At 47.8% G+C, this 26,543-nt stretch overlaps 1 protein-coding gene across 3 annotated transcripts in view; it reads left to right on the top strand.

Annotated features, from left to right (window-relative positions):
• The window catches only part of LOC140410353 (adhesion G protein-coupled receptor B3-like), a 267,880-nt gene that overhangs the window by 208,558 nt on the left and 32,779 nt on the right, over positions 1–26,543 (top strand). For all 3 annotated transcript variants that reach the window (XM_072498369.1, XM_072498370.1, XM_072498371.1), the window contains one exon: positions 14,797–15,443. In XM_072498369.1, coding sequence (XP_072354470.1) covers positions 14,797–15,443 — 647 coding nt within the window. The remainder of the gene's footprint in view (positions 1–14,796; positions 15,444–26,543) is intronic.

Consider the following 26,543-nt stretch of genomic DNA (forward strand, 5'->3'; position numbering starts at 1 on the left):
AGCAAGTGTGCTAACCACTGTGCTACCGTGCCCCCCAATCCCTGTTAGAGCGAGCTTTCCCAGGAAATGGAATGCGTTCCTGCACTGTGTCCACATTTCAGATATCTCCTTGGGCACCTACGCCTGGAAACACTGTACTCTGACTGTGAAAGCACCCTCAGATCTGTAGTTATCAGTTGAAAGTGATTCTATCCCATCAATATTCAGCTAATTGATACCCAGTCAAATGTTTTCACACATGTTTTACACGACACTTGGGAAGCTGCCAAGATATATTCATTCCGCACCAATCCCATCTCACACAAATCTTCATGCCTTCAAAAAGTCAGTGGATGGTCCCTTGGAGACAAGGACGATGCTCGAAGGATATGACCATTCTGTGTGAGGAGTCCGACTATTAACTGCCAAGGGAAGGTAAACCAGAGGATACTTTGCTACACTTCAGTGGGTCGCTGAATGACTAAGGTGTAAAGGGGAAAACAACGGGTGGGATTCTCCGTCCCGCCGCACCAGATATATGGTGCGGCATGCCGCCGGGATTCTCCGTTTTGCCAGCTGGGCAATGGGGTTTCCCATTGTGGGGCAGCCCCATGCCATCGGGAAACCCCTGGCTGCTGGCAATACGGAGCATCCTGCCGGTGGAGAATCCAGCTCAGAGTGTGCAGGCCAGTATGAACTTGGTTCCTCTCCTGTATCTGATTCTTCATACAGGTGACCAATCTTCCCATGGAGGTGGACATCATTGAAAATGCCTGAGGCATCATGCAGGGCATGCTAGAATTGGAGTTCAGTATTCTTCTGAAAAGCAAGACATGTTAAGCATTTCATCCTGCATTCTCGAGGACAAGCACAACAATGCCAAATTTCAAACAATCACAACAATTTATACTGCGGGAGAAAAGGGTACTGATTGGTTGGCAATGTAACTGTGATTGGCTAAGAGGTTGCCATGGAGAAAGCACTGAGGAACTATAAGCTCCCCAAGCTCCCAGGTAATTCAAAGACAGCGTAGGGGTTGAAATTATTCCTTTTATTTGTAGAGACTGCGTCCATGCATAGGAATGCATGTTACTTCTAGCAAACATAAATGAGCCACATTAGGATCTCCACTTACTATCTTAAATTGATTGTAAGTGCAGCTATTAGCGCACTCAGGAGTGTTCAGCAAGCGCTGCCCAATTACAGAATCACATCTAACTGCAGTCAATTTATTTTGGGTTTTTCAAACACAGGCTGGTTGGGTAAATTGGTCTCTGTAATTCCACTTGCTTGCTGTCTCTGCCCTGATAGTTTCTTGCACCTGGAGTACTCTGTACAGCTTTGTCTCCTTACTTAAGAAAGGATATATTTGGCAGTCAGAAGAGGTTCAGGGGCGAAATTCTCCCGAAACAGCGCGATGTCCGCCGACTGGCGCCCAGAACGGCGCCAATCAGACGGGCATCGCGCTGCCCCTCGCATCTTTGGGGGCCGAGCCCCAACATTGAGGGGCTAGGCCGACGCCGGAGGAATTTCTGCCCCGCCAGCTGGCGGAAACGGCCTTTGTTGCCCCGCCAGCTGCCGCGGAAATGACATCCCCGGGCGGCGCATGCACGGGAGCGTCAGCGGCCGCTGACAGTTTCCCACGCATGCGCAGTGGAGGGAGTCTCTTCCGCCTCCGCCATGGTGGAGACCGTGGCGGAGGCGGAAGGGAAAGAGTGCCCCCATGGCACAGGCCCGACTGCGGATCGGTGGGCCCCGATCGCGGGCCAGGCCACCGTGGGGGTACCCCCCGGGGCCAGATCGCCCCGCGCCCCCCCCAGGACCCCGGAGCCCGCCCGCGCCGCCTTGTCCCGCCGTTCAAAAGGTGGTTTAATCCACGCCGGCGGGACAGGCAATTTATCGGCAGGACTTCGGCCCATCTGGGCCAGAGAATCGAGCGAGGGGGCCCACCAACCGGCGCGGCCCGATTCCCGCCCCCGCCGAATATCCGGTACCGGAGACTTCGGCAACCGCGGGGGCGGGATTCACGGCATCCCCCGGCGATTCTCCAACCCGGCGGGGGGTCGGAGAATGACGCCCCTGATAACGTTCAGGAGACAGATTCGGCGGCTGAAAACTGAATAGTTATTTTATGAGAAAAGATTGAGCAGGTTTGGCCTATACTCATTGGGGTTTAGAAGGGAATTTGACAAGATGGAGATGCTGCGAGTTTCCTCTGATGGGGGAATCTATGGAATTTGCAGCGAGGTGACAGAATTTGTGGAGGGAACCAAAAGTAATACTTCAGCAGAGATTTATGTTCAGCCAGTATTGGATGTTGAGCAAGCAGTGTGATAAATAATAGCCACTGGTGGGTTCGAGAGAGGTGATGATGAAGGTAGAGCTGGGTGTTGCGAGCGTGCATGTGGAACCCGACATTGAAGTTTCCAGGCCAAGGGGCAGCATGTGGACGAGAAGTAGGAGTGGACCAAAGATAGATCCTTATAAGACACCAGAGGCAACAGTGGACATGTGGGAAGAGAAGCCATTGCAGGATTATATTTCCTGACCTAATAAAGATGTCCATCAAAGTATCACCCAATCTTTGATTGGGCTTCCCAAGGCTACACTTAAGTGGATAACGCACAAATAATTTGCTGTTTCATCCAAAAGGGTCCTGAGATCGTGGGAAAGGGGGTGGCTTGGAAGGGGTCGAGGGCAAATTCTCCTGAATTATTTCTGGGCTGAAAAGATTAAATTATGAGGCAAGGTTGCATAAACGTTGTCTGCATCCCTTGAGTTAAGCAGGTTGAGAGCCAAGCTAATTAAAGTATTCACAATGACAGGTTTGAAAGGGTGGATACAGAAAAATAAACTCTACTGTCAGGAGAATACAGAACAAGAGAGCGCAGCCTTAAATTTAGTGCTGGACCATCCAGGAGTGACATCAGGGAACAGAAGTTTAATTTCACACAAAGGGTGGCATTACTCTGGATGCTGGGGGCTAATTGAAAGTTTCAATACTAAGATCGATAGACCTTTATTAGGTAAGGTTACCAAGGGAAATTGGCCAAAAGCAAGTAAATTAATTTAAGGTACAGATCAATCATGATCTAAAAGAAAGCAAGAACAATGCCGATATCAATAACTTTCTCCTGTTCCTATGAGATAAGTGATTGACCCAGTAAACGTTAGCCCTCCATGTTGTATAATTCAGCTGATCCTGAGCTGTCCAATCGATTAAAAGGACCCAAGCCGGCACATATACAATCTACTCCTGATACTTTCATTGGGCTAAAGGTTCAGCAATGTGGCACAGTGGTTAGCACTGCTGCCTCTCACTTTCAGGGATCCGGGTTCAATTCCGGCCTCGGGTGACTGCCTGTGTGGAGTTTGCACTTTCTCCCGCGTCTGCGTGGGTTTCCTCCACAGTCCAAAGATGTGCAGGTTAGGTGAGTTGGCCATGCTAAATTGCCCCTAAGGGTCCACGGATGTGCAGGTTAGGTTGTTGTCTGTAAAACTTCAGACACTTCGACCAGTTTATTACTCAAACGTTTTACCCAGGCATCCTTATTTGCAAGATGAACAAAAGACAAATACAAGTTTATGATTCAACCAAATTTATTATTAAACACGGTAAAACAGTCACCCCCCCCCCTTTAATTATCCCAAACAATAAGAAATAATCCCAGGATTCTTGATGCTGTCCGAGCCAATGAACTCAGTCGAGCTGTGGGTCTAATTCTCTGAGTCTGGATTGTCTCAGGGTCTTCATCCGTTAAGATGGGTCTTCACTGGGAGGGTCCCTGTGGTCGATCTTTATTCCCCTCTCCATTCCTTTCCAGAAAGGTCTCTGCCCTCAACCAATGAGATACTGGGGTGGGGGCATTGCAACTCTGCAGGACACCACGAACCCCCCTGCCCTCCAGGAGTCCATCTCTGGGTGTATTGTTTCCACATAACCGCTCTCCATATACAGTAATGGCAGGAAAACTGGGTGCCAGAAAGTCTAGCTTTATCTGGGCAATCCACAACATTCGATCCATTCGAATGGGACCGATTATCTCCTGATGTCTTGTTGACAGGGCAGGCCCAGACTTGTCTTGACTGTCTCTGTTCAGTGGATTTGATCTTGGTTGTTAGAATTCCCACTAGGCCTGACTGGAACTGAGTGAGGTTTAATTTAAAATGTCCTATTCTTAATTTAAAGCATCCAATTTTGTATCAGGCCACTGTCCATTTTACCACAAGGTTATGGGGATAGGGCGAGGTGGGCGGGGAGTGGGCCAGGGTGCAGAGTGCTCTTTCAGAGGGTCGGTGCAGACTCGATGGGCAGAATGGCCTCCTTCTGCACTATAGGGATTCTATGATTCTGTGAAATAACTCCGGTAACTTGGAATAAAGGACTGAAAGAATTGAATTATTAGATGACTTCAACTGAGCAACTTTCAGTTAAGAGTTGACAGTCTATCAGACAGATGGGGCCACATTGATGTTCCACACTGCCTTGATGATGCCATCTGTAAATCTATCATGTATTTTGCGCAGAGAGTCATACAAAAGCAGAGATCCCACTTAACCTCAGTTAGATTAGCCATTAACGGCACAGTTGAGCTCCATGTTAATAGGGTAGAAAAGAGGAAAAGTATATTTTATAAATTCAACCTGATGTTACCACGAATCGAACGGAAAAAGAATGGTACTAGAATTTTACAGCACAAAAACAGGCCCTTCGGCCCATCATTTATGCACCTATCTATTCTAATCCCATTTTCCAGCACTTGGTCCCTAGCCTTGTATGCTATGGTGTTTCAAGTGCTCATCTCAATACTTCTTAAATTTCAGGCAGTGAGTTCCAGATTCTCACCACCCTCTGGGTGAAAAAGGTTTTCCTCAAATCCCCTCTGAATCTCCTACCCCTTACCTTAAATCTATGGTCCCAAAGAGAGGTATATCCCAGGCCAAGAAATGTCAATTGCTGATCTTTTCACCTCTACATAGAGACTGAATGAAAGTTCACTGTAATATTTTAGACATAAGCAAGCCTCACCATCATACTTGATTTAGTGAATGTAGTGGTGAATGTCTATAAAATGAAAATGAAAATCACTTATTGTCACAAGTAGGCTTCAAATGAAGTTACTGTGAAAAGCCCCTAGTCGCCACATTCCGGCGCCTGTTTGGGGAGGCTGTTACGGGAATTGAACCGTGCTGCTGACCTGCCTTGGTCTGCTTTCAAAGCCAGCGATTTAGCCCTGTACTAAACAACCCCTGTGCAAAACATGTGAAAACAACTATCTGTGGGATGTTAAAGGATGGAGCTCCCCAGGTACTTCAGAAGGTTACCTGCCCATAGTCAACTTAATGCCCTATGACAATTACCCCCACGCTTTCTAAACCAGTGCTCCGACAACCCAGACATGTTACATGGATCCCTCAAGCTGCCTCTTCAGTCCCAGAGGTCCAATTGGAAAATGAGTGAACATGCCAGATACGTGGCTACAGCAAGGCTGTTCAGGTGGCTGTATGGGCACAGAATCACAGAGCAAACGTCTCTTTTGTCCATCTTCAAAGGCCACACAATACGCGCAGAAATATAATGATTCTTTGCATCAGAACTGGATTATAGTGTCTGTGAAAGTGCAGTAAGTGCAGCATATCAATTGAGATGAGAATCATTTAATACCAATTTAATAGTGATGGGGGCTGATTGAAATGAACCGTTTTAGTTGCTTTTCCAATAACAGATAGCTTCAGATTACTGAGCAGAGATGTAAAGCTTGGGTTAGTTAATACTGAATGATCTTGTTGAGAGAGAATTGAAAGGAGTGTGATTCGGTTAGCAATGATCTACACCCAGCACATCTCGAAATACCAGAATGACGAAATACCCACGAGATTTCCCATGTTTGTTGCTGAAAGTGCCCTGTCTTTTGCCTTTTTGAATATAATGGAGTTTCTTGTGTTTCCATTTTGATGTTAAATTATATTCTTCTCAAATACTGGGACCTAATTTCAGTTGAGGACTATTTTACTCCCTAAAAGCTCCTGCAAAAGAAGTATTTATGAAACATTTATTTTGCTGAGTTCAATTTCACCTTTCAACAGCAATTTCTTCTGGAAGGTTCAATTCCCAAGCTATTTACTTATTGCAGTTTATAAACAATGGGATATTATCTTATGCAGTCAGATGTCCACATTCGGAAAATTGTCACCCTTCTTGAATCAGTAAGGATTTTTTTCATTTTGTTTGGAGGCTATTGAACTCCTCAATTTTTTTTTTTTCTTTGCCCCCTTCCCTTTCTCTCCAGGATCACGTCTTTTGTCATCAACAGGTGATTCAGTTACCTGTGCCCAGAATTGCAATTTACCCTCTGGCCACCCACACATGAGGAGGCAGCACCCAAAGCCAAATGTCTCTGATTGTCATAGGACCCTTACAGTGCAGTGTTGAGTCTGCACCGAACCTCTGAAGAGGACCCTACCTAAGCTCCCATAACGCCAACAAATGTTTTTGGACGCTTAGGGGGCAATTTTAGCACGGCTAATCAACTTGACTTGCACTGTGGGAATCTTTGAACTGTGGGAAGAAACCGGAGCTCTTGCAGAAAACCCACGCTGACACTGAGAAAATGTCACAGTCACCCAAGTAGGAGGTGAGGTGCTGGCTGTTGCTCAAAATTGCACTGTGCCACCACGCACCTCTGAAACGTTGCGACCATTTCAATTTGGACAGAATTTTAGTTCTTCGTTCCACTCCTTCGCCACGACACGCGAGCATTCACTTGGCTGCACAGTTTCTGGGGAAAGCATCTGAAGATGTCGTCAGGGTAAGAGGTGATGCATGTGGTCTCCTGTATCAGTGTACAGGTCCTCCAACATCGGTTTCTTCCCCATCTACGGCGTCTTTGCTCCTCTCACAGCCTTCTTCAGCGGTAGCTACAGCAGGCAGGCACTCGTCTTTCAGACATTCTGCAGATTACCCTGGCCAATTTGGAATTTTGCGTTTCTTTGTCATGTTCCCATGCATCTGAAATGCCGACTTTGGTCAGTGCCAAGCGACGAAGCTGCGAAATAATCACTCGGGGAAAAAGCTGAGTTTGTATGGCAAGATACGGTAGCATTGTGGATAGCACAATTGCTTCACAGCTCCAGGGTCCCAGGTTCGATTCCGGCTTGGGTCACTGTCTGTGTGGAGTCTGCACATCCTCCCCGTGTGTGCGTGGGTTTCCTCCGGGTGCTCCGGTTTCCTCCAACAGTCCAAAGATGTGCGTTAGGTGGATTGGCCATGATAAATTGCCCTTAGTGTCCAAAATTAGTGCCCTTAGTGTTGGGTGGGGTTACTGGGTTATGGGGATAGGGTGGAGGTGTTGACCTTGGGTAGGGTGCTCTTTCTAAGAGCCGGTGCAGACTCGATGGGCCAAATGGCCTCCTTCTGCACTGTAAATTCTATGATACCAGCTCACTGTGCATTCCTGAGAACCACATGGGAACAAGTGTGCCGGGAAAAGTCAAACGTGAGCATTAAGATACAATGACCTAAGTTATAAATTAGAATTTTATTTTGCACTTGACAAGGCCTGCATCAAAAGCAAAATACCCCAATAGTTGATCACTTCAGAATAGGGGCGACACGGTATGACAGTGGTTAGCACTGTTGCATCACAGTGCCAGGGACCTAGGTTCGATTCCGGGCTTGGGTCACTGTCTGTGCGGAGTCTGCATGTTCTCCCCGTGTCTGCGTAGGTTTCCTCCGGGTGCTCCAGTTTCCTCCCAAAGTCCAAAGATATTTCAGATTTCCAGCATCCGCATTAGTTATTTGAAAATGTTGTGCTCATTCGGTCCCAACTGAAATCTTACTTTAACCGTCCCCAACTTAACATATTCACCATTGGAACTACTATGAAGGCATGAATGAAAATTTGCACAGCAAAATCTATGTCTGTTAGCTTGTGTCCTGGCTCAGAGGGCCAGTGAACGGTAAAGCCTCTCTCTCTCGATGACCCATGTTCGATTTTGCATTCTGACAGAGTGCTCCTCCAGAATTGCAGTGTAATTTTGATCAGGAAGTTATTGTCCCTTGGTTTATTCAACAGATCACTGCGCAGAATTGGATCATTATTTTCCTCCGATATTGCTGCTATATTTCCACGGAAAACCATTTAGTCAGCCTTCAGATTACCCATGGCGCCAAAACCATGGTGGCCAACTTGGCAAATAAGCAACCAAGCATTCTTTGTATGTTTATCAAGGATACCTTTGACAGATTAGTTCTGACAGCCTGTGTTATGGGGTATATGTAGATGCTTGCCATCCCTAACTTGGTACTACCTTTGTACACTTTCTCTGTATACCTTTGTATAGTGTCCGTTCCCAGAAACCGGTTGATTAAACATTTTCATCCTGGTTTTCAAATCCCTCCAAGCCCTCGACATTTCCTATCCCTGTAACCTGCTCCAGCCCTCGGAGAACCGAGAGTTCCTTCTGTTCCTGAGCATCCCTGATTGTCATTGCAGCACCATTGGGAGCTGTGCCTTCAGGTGCCTGGGCAATTCCTCCCCTAAATCTCTCCAACTTCCTACCTCTCCTCGTTGAAAATGCTCTTGTGTAACCTTCCTTTTTGACAAAACCTGTGGTCGCCCTCTCTTGATATTTCCTTATTTGGCTCAGTGTGGAACTTTGATTGACTGAGCTCCTTCATCGAAACACCTCAGGAAGGTTTGCTATGTTAAAGATGCTATATAAATGCAATTTGACATTTGAAGGGTGTGGACTGAAGAAGAACAATTGACTGCACGGATTTTCGAGTCTTCATTCTTAACATAAAATGCTTCTTTAGTGTACACCTCCCACCTACCCACCCTCACAGACTCTTCAGGGACATGGGCCAGGTTTTTTCGGTCTAGTCATGGTCTGACCCGTCACTGGAGATTCGGCGGCACAGCCAAAAGCCCATTGACTTTCGGCGGGACCAGACAATCCCAGTGGTGGATGGGGCTGGAAAATCCCGACCATGGTATTGAAGATTAATTTTCATGGTCAGCAAATTTTAGATTAAAAATTGTGCAAACAAATTGATGCAATAGGTTAAACGTGCAGCATTTTAGGTTAGACAGGCCCTTTAGGCTTGGAGGGCTGAAGGGCCTGTTCCTGTACTGTACTTTTCTTTGTTCTTTGTAATAGCCAGGTCGTTGGGAGAAGGGAAAATGCAACACTGCCTTGCTGCAAATCATGGCAAAAAATTTTTATGTGCACGCTCAGCACAAGATATCCTCAGAACTTTTCATGTTTGACTATGCTAGACCATACAGTATTATATTATACTACTATACTGTACCATAGTTCTACAAATAATAGCAACAGAACTCATGACCAAAACTGCAGTAACGTTTCCCACATAAAGCAGGATTATTTCTCCAGGAGAATGCAGTAAGTGGAGGATGGTTGCACACAAATTATGTGCATATAATCAATCCCAGCTACTTACAACATTGAGGTCTCAAGGCTTGATTGACAGAGAAATTAACAGACGATCTCTATTCTGACTAGAGGTAGTGGTGTCACGAAATGAGTCCTTAACACGAGTCTCGAGAGTATCATACCTGAATGAGCACCACGCTTCATCTTGTCCAATTCTTTTGACAGTCCCCAATTGGATCCCAATACCAGGGGTAGATAGGCAAAGGAGGCTGATAATTGCCAAGTTGCAACATGAGTGAAAAGTAACCATACAGCTAAGCCATTGTCCCCTCAAGCCTCATAGTAATCTTGCGACGCTCATATTTTAACAGATTAATTGCTCAGTTTGGCATATATAGATTCATAAAAAGTTACAGCACAGAAGGAGGCCTTTCAGTCCATCATACCGTTTGCTAGCTCCTTGAAAGAACAGTTGGGCTTAGTCTGCATTCCTTTACTTCCTCATTCACAAGTATCTGCCCAACTCCCTTTGGATTCTATTTGTGGCATCAGCTTCCACCAACTTCCCAGGTGGAGCGCTTGAGATCCTGACAGTTCACTTGAGTTAAAATATTATCTCCATTCCTGATCTTTGCCCTCCATGCCCTGTATTTCAACACAGCTTGAGGTGGAATGTAAAAACAAAATTAGCTTAAATGGGATTTATCACAAGGTGTTAAGATTCTGTACGCTAACATTTATCACTGATCTGTCAGATCCGTCATCCTATTTTAGGAGGAAGCAAATGCTTAGTGAAGTCTTGTAATTTAATGCATGAGTTAGAGTAAACTCACAATGATAATAAGATAATTAGCTTAAAATTTACTAATTAACCAGTTACTCTTTGAAAGCATTCAATTACACAAGCCATCAAACGCCAAATTGTATTTATTAACTTTTACCAATATGTTCAGTCTTTATGTGCACCAAGCGAATCCATAGAATCCCTACAATGCCAAAGGAGGCCATTTAGCCCATCGAGTCTATACCGACCCTCTGAAAGAGTACTCTACCCAGGAAAAAAATCTAACCATCTCTTCCTTATGTACAATGGCATTACCATCGCTGAATCCCCAACCATTCACATCGTGAGGGTTGCTATTGACCAGACGTTGAACTGAAGCAGGCATATCGATACAGTGGCTACAAGTACAGGTCAAAGATTGGGAATTCTACAGCGAGTAACTCATCTCCGGACTCCCCACAACCTTTCCACCATCTACAAGGCAGTCAGGAGTATATTTGAAAGGGGGCGGCATGTGGCGCAGTGGTTAGCACTGTGACTGCGGCACTGAGGACCCTGGTTCGAACCCCGGCCCTGGGTCACTGTCCGTGTGAAGTTTGCACTTTTACCTCATGTTTGTGTGGGTTTCACCCCCACAACCCAAAGATGTGCAGGTTAGGTAGATTGGCCACGCTAAATTGAGATTGAGAGTGAGCCAGGCTTATGCATACACTCCCCATACGTACTCTACCCCCGCCACACTTTCTCTCCCTGTCTCACACTCCCTATTTCTCTTTCTCTCCCCCCCCCCTCCCCCTCACGCTATCTCTCCCTCACACACTCTGTCCCCTCAATCTCTCCCTCCCCCTCACACTCTGTCTCCCTCTCACGGCTCGGTAGCACAGTGGTTACCACTGTTGCTTCACAGCACCAGGGACCCAGTTTTGATTCCCGCCTTGGGTCATTGGCTGTGTGGAGTCTACACGTTCTCCCCGTGTCTGCGTGGGTTTCCTCTGGGTGCTCCCAAAAGACGTGCTTGTTAGATGAATTGCACGTTCTAAATTCTCCCTCTGTGTACCCAAACAGGCGCTGGAGTGTGGCGACTAGGGGATTTTCACAGTAACATCATTGCAGTGTTAATGTAAGCCTACTTGTGACATTAATAAAGATTATTATACTCTCTTCCCCCAAAGTCTCTTTCTCTCTCCTTCCCCTCACTCTCAATCCACTTCATATGTTCTCTCCCCCTCACACTCTCTCACACTCACAATCTCCCTCCCCTCACTCCCTCACATGCTCCCCCTCACTCTCATTTGCCCCCTCACTCTCTCTCACCGCCTCACACTCTGTGCAGAGTCTGCCCATTTTCCCCGTGTCTGTATAGGTTTCCTCCGGGTGCTCCGGTTTCCTCCCACAAGTCCCGTAAGACGTGCTGTTAGGTGAATTGAACATTCTGAATTCTCCCTCTGTGACCCGAACAGGCGCCGGAATGTGGCGACTAGGGGATTTTCACAGTAACTTCAGTGCATTGTTAATGTAAGCCTACTTGTGACAATAAAGATTATTATAAAAGATTGTAAAGATTATTATCCTGTTCACACTCTCTCTCCCCCCTCACACTCTCTCCCCCACACACTCTCTATCCCTCAGACTCTCTCTGCCCCTTTATCTCCCACTCACAATCTCCCTCCCACTCAATCTCTCTCCCCCTCACTCTCTCTCTGCCTCACAGTCTCTCTCCCCTCACTCTCTGTCCCCCTCACTCACTCCCTCCCCCTTGCTCACTCTCTCCCCCTTACTCACTCTCTCCCCCTTACTCTCTCTCCCCCTTACTCTCTCTCCCCCTTACTCATTCTCTCCCACTCACACACTCTCTCCCACTCACAATCCCTCTCCCACTCACAATCCCTCTCCCACTCACAATACCTCTCCCACTCACAATCCCTCTCCCACTCTCTCCCACTCACATTCTCTCTCCCACTCACATTCTCTCTCCCACTCACATTCTTTCTCCCACTCACTTTCTCTCTCCCACTCACAATCCCTCTCCCACTCACCATCCCTCTCTCCCCCTCCCTCACTCTCTCCCCCTCACTCTCTCTCTCTCTCCCTCACTCACTCTCCCCCTCACTCACTCTCTCCCCCTCACACTCTCTCTCGCCACCTCTTTCTCTCCCTCTCTTACTCTCTCCCCCTTTCTCTCTCTGCCTCACTCTCTCTCTTTGCCTCTTACTCTCTCTCCCCTCACTCAGTCTCTCCTCCTCACTCTCTTTCTCTGCCTCACTCTCTCTCTCCCCCTCACACTCTCGCTCCCCCTCACTCATTCTCTCCCCCGCATTCTCTTTCTCTGCCTCATTCTCTCTCTTTGCCTCACACTCTCTCCCCCTCACTCACTCTCTCCCCCCACTCACTTGCTCCCCCTCACTGACTCTCTCCCTCGGTCATGCTCCCTCACTCACTCTCTCCCCCCCACTCACTCTCTCCCCCTCACTCACTCTCTCCCCCTCACGCACTCTCTCCCCCTCACACTCTCTCTCGCCACCTCTTTCACTCCCTCTCTTACTCTCTCTCCCCCTTACTCTCTCTCTCTGCCTCACTCTCTCTCTTTGCCTCTTACTCTCTCTCCCCTCACTCAGTCTCTCCCCCTCACTCTCTATCTCTGCCTCACTCTCTCTGCCTCACTCTCTCTCGTTGCCTCACACTCTCCCCCTCACTCATTCTCTCCCCTTCATTCTCTTTCTCTGCTTCATTCTCTCTCTTCGCCTCACACTATCTTTCTCCCTCACTTAGTCTTTTCCCCTCACTCACTCTCTCTCTCTCTCCACCTCACTCTTTCTCTCCCCCTCACACTCTCTCTCCCCCTTACTCACTCTGCCTCACTCTCTCCCCCTCACTCAGTCTCTCCCCCTCACTCAGTCTCTCCCCCTCACTCAGTCTCTCCTCCTCACTCTCTATCTCTGCCTCATTCTCTCTCTTTGCCTCACACTCTCTCCCCCTCACTTACTCTCTCCCCCTCACTTACTCTCTCCCCTCACTTACTCGCTCCCCCTCACTGACTCTCTCCCTCGGTCATGCTCCCTCACTCACTCTCTCCCCCTCACTCGCTCTCTCCCCCTCACTCACTCTCTCCCCCTCACTCACTCTCTCCCCCTAACTCTATCTCTACCTCACTCTCTCTCTTCACCTCACTCTTTCCCCCTCACTCATTCTCTCCTTCTCACTCTATCACTCACATGACCATTTAGACAGTCAGAGACTTTTTCCCCGGGTGGAACAAACCATTACAAGGGGACATAAATTTAAGGTGAAAGGTGGAAGATATAGGAGGGATATCAGAGGTAGGTTCTTTACCCAGAGAGTAGCGGGTGCATGGAATGCACTGCCTGTGGAAGTAGTTGAGTCGGAAACATTAGGGACCTTCAAGCAGCTATTGGATAGGTACATGGATTACGGTAAAATGATATAGTGTAGATTTATTTGTTCTTAAGGGCAGCACGGTAGCATTGTGGATAGCACAATTGCTTCACAGCTCCAGGGTCCCAGGTTCGATTCCGGCTTGGGTCACTGTCTGTACGGAGTCTGCATGTCCTCCCCGTGTCTGCGTGGGTTTCCTCCGGGTGCTCCGGTTTCCTCCCACAGTCCAAAGATGTGCAGGTTAGGTGAATTGGCCAATGATAAATTGCCCTTAATGTCCAAAATTGCCCTTGGTGTTGGGTGGAGGTGTTGAGTTTGGGTAGGGTGCTCTTTCCATGAGCCGGTGCAGACTCAAAGGGCCGAATGGCCTCCTTCTGCACTGTAAATTCAATGATAATCTATGATTAATCTAGGACAAAGGTTCGGCACAACATCGTGGGCCGAAGGGCCTGTTCTGTGCTGTATTTTCTATGTTCTATGTTCTATGTTCTCTCTATCTCTGCCTCACTCTCTCTTCACCTCACTCACTCTCCCCCTCATTCTCTCCCCCTCACTCATTCTCTCCTCCTCACCCTCTATATCTGCCTCACTCTCTTCGCCTCACACTCACTCGCCCCCTCACACTCTCTCTCCCCCTCACACTCTCTTTCCCCCTCAGATCTGAGCCAACCAGCCCTTATCAAAATTTCATTGAGAAATATACTATTGTGTGCTGATAACAGATTACTAAGTTCATTTGCCTTTTAGATTCATGCTTGGTAACCCAGCACCCCTTTAGTCATTGTCGAGCCATTTTTATTTGTTTCTTAAAGCTACTTTCTATTGAGCTACTTATATAAGAGAGATTTACCTTAAATAAATGCTGTTCATCTTAATTCATCCCAAATATCAATGTAAAAAGCATTAAAGCTTGATTAACAATGTATCATGTGACTACACGCATGGTAGAATATAGACTGTATGGAATTTGATTTTTCCGCATCCAGCCACTCCTTTCTACTAACGACAGAGTTCACCTATTTCAGTGGTACAGTTATTTTCTTATTGTGAGGTTGAAGCAAAGTACAAATGATTTTGATGTATTTTGGGAGAAGGCAATGACTATTAGCATATCAGGTCACTGGGGGAAACAGAATGAGCACCTGTTTGTTGGGGCGCTAACTTTTAAGAATTAGCTACCCTCGTGGGAATTTAGGAGCTTTTGAATTTTGACTTCTAATTGATGATTCTTTGACCCACAGTCCTTCACAAAGATATCGGGAGCTGTCGAGCGGCCACTATAACGGGAACGTTGTCGAGGATCTCTCTGAACAACGATGACGAGGATAAAGGAATCGGCCCCGAAGGCGTGAACTTTGCGTCCCTCCCCGGAAATATAATTTCCAAAGTTTTGATACAACAGCCGCCGACTATGCATGTCCCAATTGGAATGAACGAGTTAACCGAGCAGTGTCTAAAGAAGGAGAACAGTGAATTGCGAAGGACAGTTTATTTATGCACGGATGACAATCTGAGAGCGGCGGATGCTGAGCTGGCCCAAACTCAAGAGAGGAGGATGGAGAGTGACTACATTGTAATGCCACGCGGCTCAGCCAACGTCCAGCCTCTCAATAAGGATGAGAGCAAATTAAACATCACCAGAGAAGGCATGCCACACGATAGGTTAATGCATTTTAAGGTTAACCCTGAATTTAATACAAGCGCATCCGTGATGGATCACATCACTTTTAATTTAGATCAACATCTCACAACACAAGAACACAAACAGAACATACCGTTTGAGCCTCGATCAGCTGTAAAGAACTTTATTGTTTCTGAACTTGATGAAAATAACACTACACTATCAAGGAGTGAAACAGGTTCAACAGTGTCCATGAGTTCTTTAGAGGTTAGTAGGTTTGCCTCACTGTGATGCAGGATATACTCTAACTACATGTGCTGAGGCGGATTGTTCTACTTGTCTAGCTGCAGACTGTGAGTCTTTTGTTGTTGTTTACCCTGTCTATCCATTAATTCACAAGTTGTGCCTCATTCCGTGCAGACCCCAGGGAAAAGCAACGTCTCCAACGTCGTAAATCTTACAAAGCTTTGTGTAGTTTTTTGCCAGTATTGTTAACTGGCTTGAAGTAGGAATTCTTTCTCTATTATCAATGTGATAACATCACCTCTGAAAATAGCAGGCGAGGAATGTTCTCCAAATCCATGAGGCCTCCCGACAGAAATTCTTGAATTATTATTAAATGTGCGGGGGATTAAAAGAGTTTGAGCCTGAAGGTGTCAGATGTCCTGGAGGACCGATATTCCTTCGACATTCCGGCATACTCAGGTGCAGTGCAAAATCAGGGTCCCAGGCGTAGGTGGCAGTTTGCTGAGGGCCTTTTAAGATTGAAGCCTCTGCAAACCCCAACCCTAACAAGACCATCAGCATAGTAACAGTGAGGGCCAGGTCTTCATGGCCCAGGTTCTCAGCCATACGAGCAACGGATGATCTTTGCCTCAATCAATGTATTTAGAATTCCTACAGTGCAGAAGGAGGCCATTCGACCCATCGACTCTGCATTGACATTTCAAAAGAATACCCTACCTATGCCCAATCCCCCCTCCTCTATCTTATCATGGCCAATTCACCTAAGCTGCACATCTTTGGAATGTGGGAGGAAACAGGAGTAAACCTACAGAGACAGTTACCCGAGGTCGGGATCAAACCAGGGTCCCTGGCACTATGAGGCAGCAGTGCTAACCACTATGCCACCATGCCACCCCATTTAAGACCTTGTTGTCTATCCTGAATGGCAGGAGTGGTAACCAACATGGACTGTGTGAGACCCCTTACTCTTCCCCTTATTAAGGGGCACCAATGACTCCTTTCCCAGAATGACCATAAAGCCACTGCAAACCCAGGCAAAATGGTCCCACAAGGTGAGTTTTTAGTGACTCAGCTACCATGCCAATCCCCAGCTCCACCGTCCACAGGAACAGCCAATTATGACAGGGTCAACTGCAGGGGGGTCCCAGGATTGGCAGCAGCAGATATTTAACCATCACATGTTTAGACAATCGATCCATTGCCAATCGGAAGAGAATAACCAAGTAAATGGTGACACGGAGAGCTGAATATTGCGGTTTATCCAGGATATTTTAATGCTCTGTATCTCTCTTTACAAGGTCATTTAGCATGCTGTGCTAGTTTGTGCTGGCTCCCACCAGTTTGTGGAACCACAAGGTACTTATTACTCCATCCAGGCTTGTTATTTTAATATTCCATGTTTACAGTTCACTGAAGGTATTTTAATATTCTATTACAGCTTATGCATGCCATTTCAACACTCCATTTTTACAGATTATTGAATCAATTGTGATATTCTGTTATATCTGTGGCAGGCATTTTAATGCTCTGGCAGTGCAGGGTATTTTAATGTTGCAGTGGTGTGAAATTACTCTTCGCGCTTATGTAGAGCGTTAAATGGGGAGCTCAACTTAATGCCCTTTTACACAACCCCGAAGAAGACATACCTTCACTCAGCACGCCTTCTAGAAGCTCAGTCAATGAATTGGGTTTCAAGCTAAAATTAAAATCAGAAAATGCTAGATGAGCTCAGCAGGTCTGGCAACGTCAGTGGAGAGAGAAAAACAAAATTAACGGGTGTGATTTAACCTAAACATTTCTAAGTGTCATTTTGGGCGGGTTTGATGGGTGTTCCCACTGGCTCTTTGAGGGAGATCCTCACCGGTATTCACACACCGGGTGTGATTTAACTAACAAGAAACAGAGACTGTTCTGGTCAGGAATCCTGGGATCGTTCCTGGCATCAGGATTGACCCCGCTAACTAACGCCACTCTTTTTTTCAGCCGCAGTGGGAAACGCCCCGCCGAGGAACGCACTTAGCCGCGTATCCTGCACTCAGGAACTCCAAAGAGCTGAGCTCTTCAGTACAGGAAGAGATTGTGGAGCCATTTTTAAATAGCGCCCCAATCTCTCAAACCCCTCCGATGCAGGCCCTGGGCACCCCAATGCCCCAACTCACCTGTTGGGGACCCTCTAACTCCCCCGCATCCCAGCATATACCAACAGGGCACTCCCGGGCCCGATCACCGGTGTGAGGAAAATGCCACCCAGGCACCTCGGCACTGCCAACCTAGCACCCTGGCATTGCCTCAGCCAGCATGGCAATCCTGCCTGGGCAGCCTAGCAGTGTCAATGTGGTGCCCAGGTGGCACCAGCAGTTCCAGCCTGGCCAAAGGTCAACCACCCGGGGGCCTCCAATCACTTGGGAGACCTTGCATCTCCCCGCCAAGTGCCCTCCTGCATGGTCCCCATTTGAGGGGCCCAGCGCTAGACGCCGATTGGCTGGGGTTTCTTCGGCGAGGCCAATAGATGCCGGGTGGCCGTATGATCCAGCGGCAGCATAGCTAAGTGCGCTTTTAAGCTCTTGTAGCGATGCAAGTCTGGGTCCCGCCCACATCTAGATCGCAATGTCTTTATGTGAGATCCCGTTAGATCTAGCGAGGAGTAATGACCATCAGGAATCCCGGGAGAGGCCGATTCCAGTGGAGCGCAGCCGGTAAATCACGCCCCTAGACGTTTAATGGACCTTGTGGTCTTTCTCCATTGTCTACCCACACTAAGAAATTATTTTCAGCAGTGGGGGTGGAACTCACCAGCGAGACCGGGCTGGCATTTTGAAAGGGTGCCCTGATCACTAAGTGAGTTTGAGGACCCACACACACATGGGCATTAAACCCCACCCAGGCCCAAGTGTGGACCAGTAGTAAACAGCGCCCGGTCAAGGCCAGTTAACAGAGGCCATTAGTTCCCAGGAGCTCAGAGAATTTGGCGCATGCATATTTAATTGTGCCGAATGGCTCACTTAAATATACTGATCTGGGTCTCAGCCAGCACCGCCTCTCGTGAGATTCAACGGCCTCATCGAGACACCAGGTCGGGCGCAATGACGCTGTTAAATCGCACCCATCATTTCGAGTCCGTTGACCCTTCTACAGAACTGTTTAGAGCTAGGAGCATTTACAACTGAACCTGCCAAGCAGCGACCTAACGGCTGTAAAGAAATGCCTGTGAGCCAGTTTGGATATTGTGTGTGGAGGATTTAGTGAGGAGCAGTTGAAGAACAAGGTAGGAGGAAAGATTTTTGCTGCAGCAAATGCAGATGACAGTGAATGATGCTCTTGCCCAGAGGGAGGCCATCATTAAGGTGGGGGAGGGGGGGTTGGGGGCAGGGGGTGGTACAATGAGAGGACACACTCCAGGAAATGCAGAAGAAAACCTGGAAGAATGTGTCAAGACTCAAAGGACAGCATCAAGGTTTAGAGAGAAGAACAATGATGCACAAATGCAGTGTGCGTCCGCCGTATCTGGAATTAAACAGTGATGACAATCAAAGTAAATTACAGGTTTCACAAGAATGTGGCTGACTCCGGAATTAGCCAGTAACCTGCGAGCATATAAAACAAGTAAACATACTCATTAACTAGCAGAAAAAGCAAAAGGGAAACTCAAATCGCGTGGCTGTAGAAGATTGAAGATTGCTCACACTTGCAGTTAACCATTACAGTGCACTCTGTCAGCTAGTATTCACACACAAGCTTTTTTACAGCCAGAGGCTGTAACTTGAGGGGCACCATGCATCCAGGCATGGCTGGTCGGGAGTCTCTCCCACTCTTACCACCTACATTGGGCGTACAGGTTGATAATCAACCTGTTTGGCCACGTTATTAATGTACCTTCCCTGGCCATCAAGTCCTGGGGTGGGACTTGAACCTGGAGCTTCTGGCTCAGAGGCAGGGGGCGCTACCTACTGTGCCACAAGATCACCGAGCTGACCGCATCTCGCCATAAGGCTGTGCCACTGCCTGAAATGCCCAGCACACACAATTCATGCCCTGATCGCGTCTTCCCTTGATAGGAGATACGTCCGATCCAAAGCTTCGCCGCCTTGCAAGACGCCAGCTTGTGGGCGTTGCACTTGGTGCACATGGCAAGCTGGATGGAGGACTGAAGCATGCTGCAGGTTTGTACAATTCTGATCACGTACCTCCCCTGCACAGATGGTTCTGAAACAAATAGGAAGCAGTAACTGGCTCGTCAAACTCTTGACACTTCATTTGGCCTTTCTTTCTGGTTGCAGCTAGGACAGAAACAGCAGCCTGGAGTGTCTTAGCATACAAGCCCCACGTCGACATTGAGCATTACTGCTGTGGTGTTGGGTGCTCTGGTGCACAGATGAGCCAACACAGTTGTATGTGGTACAACTCTATTTTATTTTAACTCTTATAATACAGTTCGTTCTGGATACTCTGCACGTGCTGTCTCCCTGAGTGTGTTTGGTAGCAGATGTGTCCTGGTTCTCCTCTGCAGCTAATACTGACCACCGGGGGTCGTGTCTGTGCTTTTATATCTTTCTGTCATTGGTTGTGGTGTTGTGTGTTCTGATTTGTCTGTTGGTGTGTCTATCATGATGTGTGTATTTGAATATCATGACATCCCCCCTTTTTACAAAGATATGTGCCTACGTGGTTATAAATATAATTGTGTCGTGAGTTGTGTACAGCGTGTGTATATGACGTAACTATTTACATGGGGCGATGTTGGGTGTGTCACACTAACAAGGTTGTACCATAACAAAACTTGGATGCGAGAGAAAAAAAAAAACTTGAACATTGGTCCGGTCAGACGATATCTGGAACAATAAACAACAACAGGTTATAATACAGAAGTGTTTGACTTTTTGAACGTATGAACAGCGTTATAAGTCCAGTCTAATGGGTGACCGCCTCAAGAATGGGCTGGTCCTCAAGCCGGTTCAGCTGTGGAGATTTGGGGTCACACTGGTTCACCTTGGACTGTTGGAGGTGATGCTGTTGCCGAAGTCTCTACTTTACCATTTGTTGTACTTCGTGCAGTGCTTGGTTTTTTCATTCGTGCAAATATAACATTCAACATCTTTGTTAGTGGTGCCTTGGCTGTGGTTTGGTTCTGGTGGCGATGGAAGGGGCATGATCCGTGGCATCTCCACGAAGTCATCCTTGGGAACCAGTGGAGGATCCGGCGTGTGCGTACGGTTCAGTTGCGAGCGTGGAAGGCGGCGCAAAGCTCGCTGATTCCGCCTACGCACCAATCCATCCGCCCTACATGTCAGGAACAAGGTGGAGTCTTTTTTCTTTTTATGTTTGTGGTGGACGGCATCTTGTAGCCGATGGGTCGTTGCCATCGAAGTAGCACCATCACTAATATCATGCAAGGCGATGACTGTGCCAGATGTGGAAGTTGGCCGAGACCGTGCACGCTGGTTCTGGCCACCTGCTGTGCCGGAAGGGCAACTCCGCAGAGAAACGTCGAAGCATGTCGCCTTGGAGAGAGAATTGTTGCTCGCATCAACGTCTGGCGATGGCGCGAATTGGTGTGTCCATCTTGGACCGCCGGTGCTGGTTGCCACTGCCGACCCAGTGGGACTGCCACGCGATCCATTCCCTGTCGCCGTGGCATCCGCCGTCACCCTGAGCGTGCCATCACCGAGGCCGCGACACCGCCCGTCCGGAGCAAGGTCTGGCGTGCGCAAATCAGAGTCGGCGCTTGGCTGCTCCCCATCTGGAGTCCGGTCTGCCTTCCGTCGATGCCCCCCGTCCGGAGTCCCAACAGGTTCACTGGAGGCAGCCGAGATTCCCTGAAGCTGCACTTCTGAAGTCGGAACATGCAGGAATGCACCAACCAGTGGAGAGGCTCGAGCCATCGAGGGTGGAAGCGGTGCGCCGCCACCGCAGTCGTCAGTGGTCCCACCGTGATCGTCGAGTGCCTCGGTACGCACTAGGCGAGGTCTGTCACCTTGCACCTTTTGCATGGGACGTGGGATGCTGTCGTCACTCGTCTCACATCCCGTGGATAGATCCTCATTAGCAGCTTGCTGTTCACTAGGGTTGGATAAATTGTCAGAGTTTTCATCTGGTGGTGCACACCATGTCGGTGGACTGTCATTGTCTTGCCGTTGTCCTTCATTTGGGCTTTTCTTCTTTGGAATTTTAAATCTTCCCCCAGACATTGCAGAACCTTGTTTATTACCCCCAAATTCTCCCATATGTATGGTCTCGAATATAGGATCCAATGTTTCTATCGACATTGTACTATTTTCCAAAGAACATTCCGTTTCACTTTTCTTCTCAGGTACCTCATATGTATCTTTGTCTAATGTACATGCCTTCATGGTCTCTGGGTCTGATTTTGCTGGGACTGGCATGGTCACAGTCTCTCTTTTACTGTTCTCAATTGCCCACATTATACTCCCCATACATAACTGCTTAATCACTGGGGTTAGTGTGGTACAATGGATAATCGGGTCGACCTTATCTGCATCTTCACCATTAGTGGAAAGCACACTTAGTTCACTTGAAACTGCTGTGGGTTTTAAATTCGTTATCTGGCTACTCGATGTCGGTGTCCTCAGGATTCTTGCTCCAATGTTCTGCTCAATAATCAGTGGAGTGTGTATAGGTTCAATGCAATTAATGTTCCCCTCAAGGTTTGAAGAGTCATTACTGACTAACTGCTGGTCTCCGAAGTTGGGATTTTGCGGCGTTGTGTTGAAGGGAGACATTTGTCCCTGCTGTAGATATGATTCAGGTTGTGTTATTTCCATTACCTGAGGATCAATGTCTTGTCCATTTTTTCGATCCGTACTAAAACACTGGCAATTCTCAGTCTGCTCCTTGCAAGTTAAACATTCAATAAATTTCTTTAGCAAATCCTCAGCATCCTTCTGTGGCCGTGCAGCATTATTAATCTCTGTTCGGCTATAATGATCCTGAAGGTCAGCGCATAAACCTTTTTTCTTCGGGCTTGGACGAGGCGATTCTTTTGGCTTGTCTTCAGTTGGGCTTGAACAGTCATCAGCGCTGTGCCCTTCATTGTAGCATGAGAGACCTTCATGGTCATGCTGCTGTGTAGTGGAGCATGGTAGGCTGTTATAGCCTTCTTGCTGTTCACGTGAGCATGGCAGACTTGCATCATCTGCCGCTGGTTGGTCAGGAGAGGTTGCTAGACCCTCATGGTCTTGTTCCTGCAAGGACTGCACATTGGAGTCTTGCGTTGCTTCTATCGTGGAGGCTGTCCACGAGCTCTCTGTGGAGGCTTGTGACACTGGAGTCACTTCTTGTTCGTGCAAGGACTGCGCTCTGGAGTCTTGCGTTGCTTCTATCGTGGAGGCTGTCCACGAGCTCTCTGTGGAGGCTTGTGACACTGGAGTCACTTCTTGTCCGTGCAAGGACTGCGCTCTGGAGTCTTGCGTTGCTTCTATCGTGGAGGCTGTCCACGAGCTCTCTGTGGAGGCTTGTGACACTGGAGTCACTTCTTGTCCGTGCAAGGACTGCGCTCTGGAGTCTTGCATTTCTGCAATTGTGGAGTCTGTCCACGAGCTTGCTGTGGAGGCTTGTGACACTGGAGTCACTTCTGGTTCATGCGAGGACTGCGCTCTGGAGTCTTGCATGTCTTCTTTCATAGAGTCGGGAACGTTGAGCGGGACGTGGACCACGCTCTGTGTGGCAGCAGGGCGCTCTCCGTGTGCTTGCACCGCTCCCTGTCTGTTAATGTCAGGCTGCAGCATCATCCGGTACTGACAAGTTGGAACGTCATATCTGCTGGATTGAAGATCCTCAAATCCGAAAAATGAATCCGCATCTGCGTCGGATTCAATGTGGGGGCCGCCAATGTGCAACACGAAAGGTTCGTCCGAGTCATAGTCGTATAGGACCACGGAGCTATCATTGGGCTCGCGAGGTCCGGAAACACTGTAAAGATCGTCATCGAAGTATTCGAGGTCGGAATCATCGGCTTGAGCGTAGGTAACTGCTTGTCGGAGGGTTCTTCAGAGGTCAAATTCATCTCCTGGGCCAATTTGCGGCACTGTGCTGTCATTCCAGGTGAGGGAAGGTTGTTTTACAATTTTAACAGATTTTTGTTTTTTTGATTTGGGACGTTTCCCTTTTAAATTGGATTTGGGACGTTTCCCCTTTAAATTGGTGCAGTCTGGGGCCTCTGACATCCTGACGCTCGGTCTGTAGCACGTAGGAAGCGACTGCGCATGCTCAAATCGCTGTTCCTTTACCGATGGCCGTTTTCTTGACTGCGCATGCGCAGCATCTCGCGCATGCGCAAACGAAACTTCCGGTTCTGCGCACTGCTCGCGCAACTGTGCTAGCGTGATACCTTTAGCAAGATGGCCACCGACCTCGACCCAGCCCCCTCTCAGGCCCGGGATTTCGGCCTCTGGGAATTCGGGCTCCGGGATCCCAGCCACGAGGTGAGTACTGCAGCTTTTCTTACCTTTACTTGCCGATTGGATTGCGTTTTCTTCACAGTACTTGGAGAATTTGTCCAGGACTGCCTGGTAATCGTACCTTTGCTGCCTCCTGAAGAACCTGAACCTTGTGAATATTTCTCTTGCCCTTGCACCGGCGATGGTGAGGAGAAATTCAATTTTTTCGCTATCATCCAGGTCTTGGAGTTCAGCTGCCACCAGGAACAATTCGAACCATTGCCGGAATCGCCGCCAGTTTTCGCGGAGATCGCCGTGGCACTGGAGCGCCTGCGGAACCGGGAGCTCTATCATTTTGCCTGGGCACTGCTGGTTGTCTGTGTACACTGAGGTATGCCGGCAGGTATCGATCCACTCCTGTACCATGTGGTGTTGGGTGCTCTGGTGCACAGATGAGCCAACACAGTTGTATGTGGTACAACTCTATTTTATTTTAACTCTTATAATACAGTTCGTTCTGGATACTCTGCACGTGCTGTCTCCCTGAGTGTGTTTGGTAGCAGATGTGTCCTGATTCTCCTCTGCAGCTAATCCTGACCACCGGGGGTCGTGTCTGTGCTTTTATATCTTTCTGTCATTGGTTGTGGTGTTGTGTGTTCTGATTTGTCTGTTGGTGTGTCTATCATGATGTGTGTGTTTGAATATCATGACAACTGCCACGTGAAGCAGGCGCAGGGAGGCTTTATGGAGCTAACAGGATGGAATTCCAGAGGGTGTCTCATCGCGGAAGGCTGCAGCATTGCCCGCACGCATGATGGTAGCTAGCTGAATGAATTGCCCCAATGTTGTAGAACCCATTTAATTTGTATTCCAATGGAACGATAATTGAGAAAGGGGAGGGTGATCCGTTCTGCCAGATTACAGCCATGAACATTTACACCATGTGTTCATGGTGGAAAGTTAGAGGTTACAGGAGTGATCGTTGCTGCTCTGCAAAAGGAAAACATCAGCTCTGGAACGCGATTTAAATGTCTAAGGCACAAGCAGCCAGCAGAGTTGGAATACCTCTCCAGGATGGTCCCAGTACTGTGCATTCTGTTCCACACTCTGCGCTGTAATGATAGCCAGCTTCATTGTGCTGGGAGACGGACTGCAGGGGCCTATGCATAAGCGAATCAGAGGTCTAGTTGGATTGTAGATTTTCCATATGGACAGTCTGTTCTTGTTTACTTACACAGAGCAATGGTTGACATAAGGACATGTCTTCCAGTAGAGGCATACTGCCAAAATCTCAACAGGTAGCAAGAGAAGCAAACATGCCCTGCAGCTGGCTCTCCACGCAAAGAGGTAACTTGCTGCATCACAAACAGTGCTACAACACACTGCTCCCAGAAAGCCTACACACCAACTCCTGCCAGCAGGATCTCACTTCAAAGCAGCATCGGTTTGGCTTCATCTTTGCTGTAAGAAGCTGTGGGTTCAAACCCAACTCTGGGATGTGAGTTTGGATTTGTTCCCCAGTGTTGTATTGACTCAGTTCAACATTGCTCGAGGTGCGGTCTCTCAGATGGAACTACAGCCCCATCTGGACGTTAAATAGATCCCTTAGCACTATCCAAAGGAAAGCAGGAAATGCTCCTGGTGCTTTAGCCAACATTGAAGCTGGCCATTTATTCATTTGCCAATTGTGGAACCTTTACTGTGTATGAATCAGTTGCCACATGATTTCTATTATGACAGTAAATACACTTCAGTGTTGTGAAACACTTGGTTTGGTGGTACCTGTATACAAATGCAAGTTCCTTTTCATAATTAAGTAGAAAGAGCATCGCACTGGTGAATGCAACACAGAGGGTAGATAACACTGCACAGCACAATAAACACCCCACACCATTCTTATGGTTTACAATAAAGTCAGAGCACATTACTTTAAATTTTAGTCTCCACATTCAAATTGAACGAACCTGCTGAGGTTACTTACACCTTTTTTAAATCATCCGCTCGAATATACAGACAGGCCAGAAGGAAAGGAAAATTGTGGCAGAAACTGGCAGTTCTGTTCTGCTTTTCTTGCCGTGCCAGCTTAGCCTCTGTTGGTTCCTTCTCCTTGCCAGGATTGTGTTCTACCCCTCAGCCTCCACAAACAGATGAGCTCCTAGTGTGCAGCTGCAGTGAGACACAACTATTCTGCCACATTCCTCCAAAGCATTGCGTAAAGCGCCCCCGGTGCTATCGAAAGACTGTCATTGGGCGAGGCTGCCCAATGGGGCTCCTGGAACCTGCTTTGCTGGGAGATGGGAGGAGTTTTTTTTCTCTTTATTCTTCAATGGGATGTGGACGTCGCTGGCAATGTTGCCCGTCCCTAATTGCCCTTGAACTGAATGGTTTGCTGGGCCGCTTCAGAGGGCAGTTAAGAGTCAACCATATTACCTAGTCAAGCTCCACAAGAATATAAATTGTGAGAGGAATTGATTACAAAGGTAGAGAGGTTATGCTTCAGTTGTACAGGGCATTGGAGAGACCACATCTGGAGTATTCTGAACAACACTAATCTCCTTATTTAAGGAGAGATGTAAATATATTACAAACAGTTCAGAGAAGATTTACAAGACTAATACCTGGAATAGATGGGTTGCCTTATGAGGAAAGGTTGGACAGGTTCGGCCTGTATCCACTAGAGTTTAGCAGAGTTCAAAACCTTTAAGTCCCTGAGGGACATTGACAGGGT

The sequence above is a fragment of the Scyliorhinus torazame genome, chromosome 4 (assembly GCF_047496885.1).
Source record: "Scyliorhinus torazame isolate Kashiwa2021f chromosome 4, sScyTor2.1, whole genome shotgun sequence".
NCBI classification, from domain to species: domain Eukaryota; kingdom Metazoa; phylum Chordata; class Chondrichthyes; order Carcharhiniformes; family Scyliorhinidae; genus Scyliorhinus; species Scyliorhinus torazame.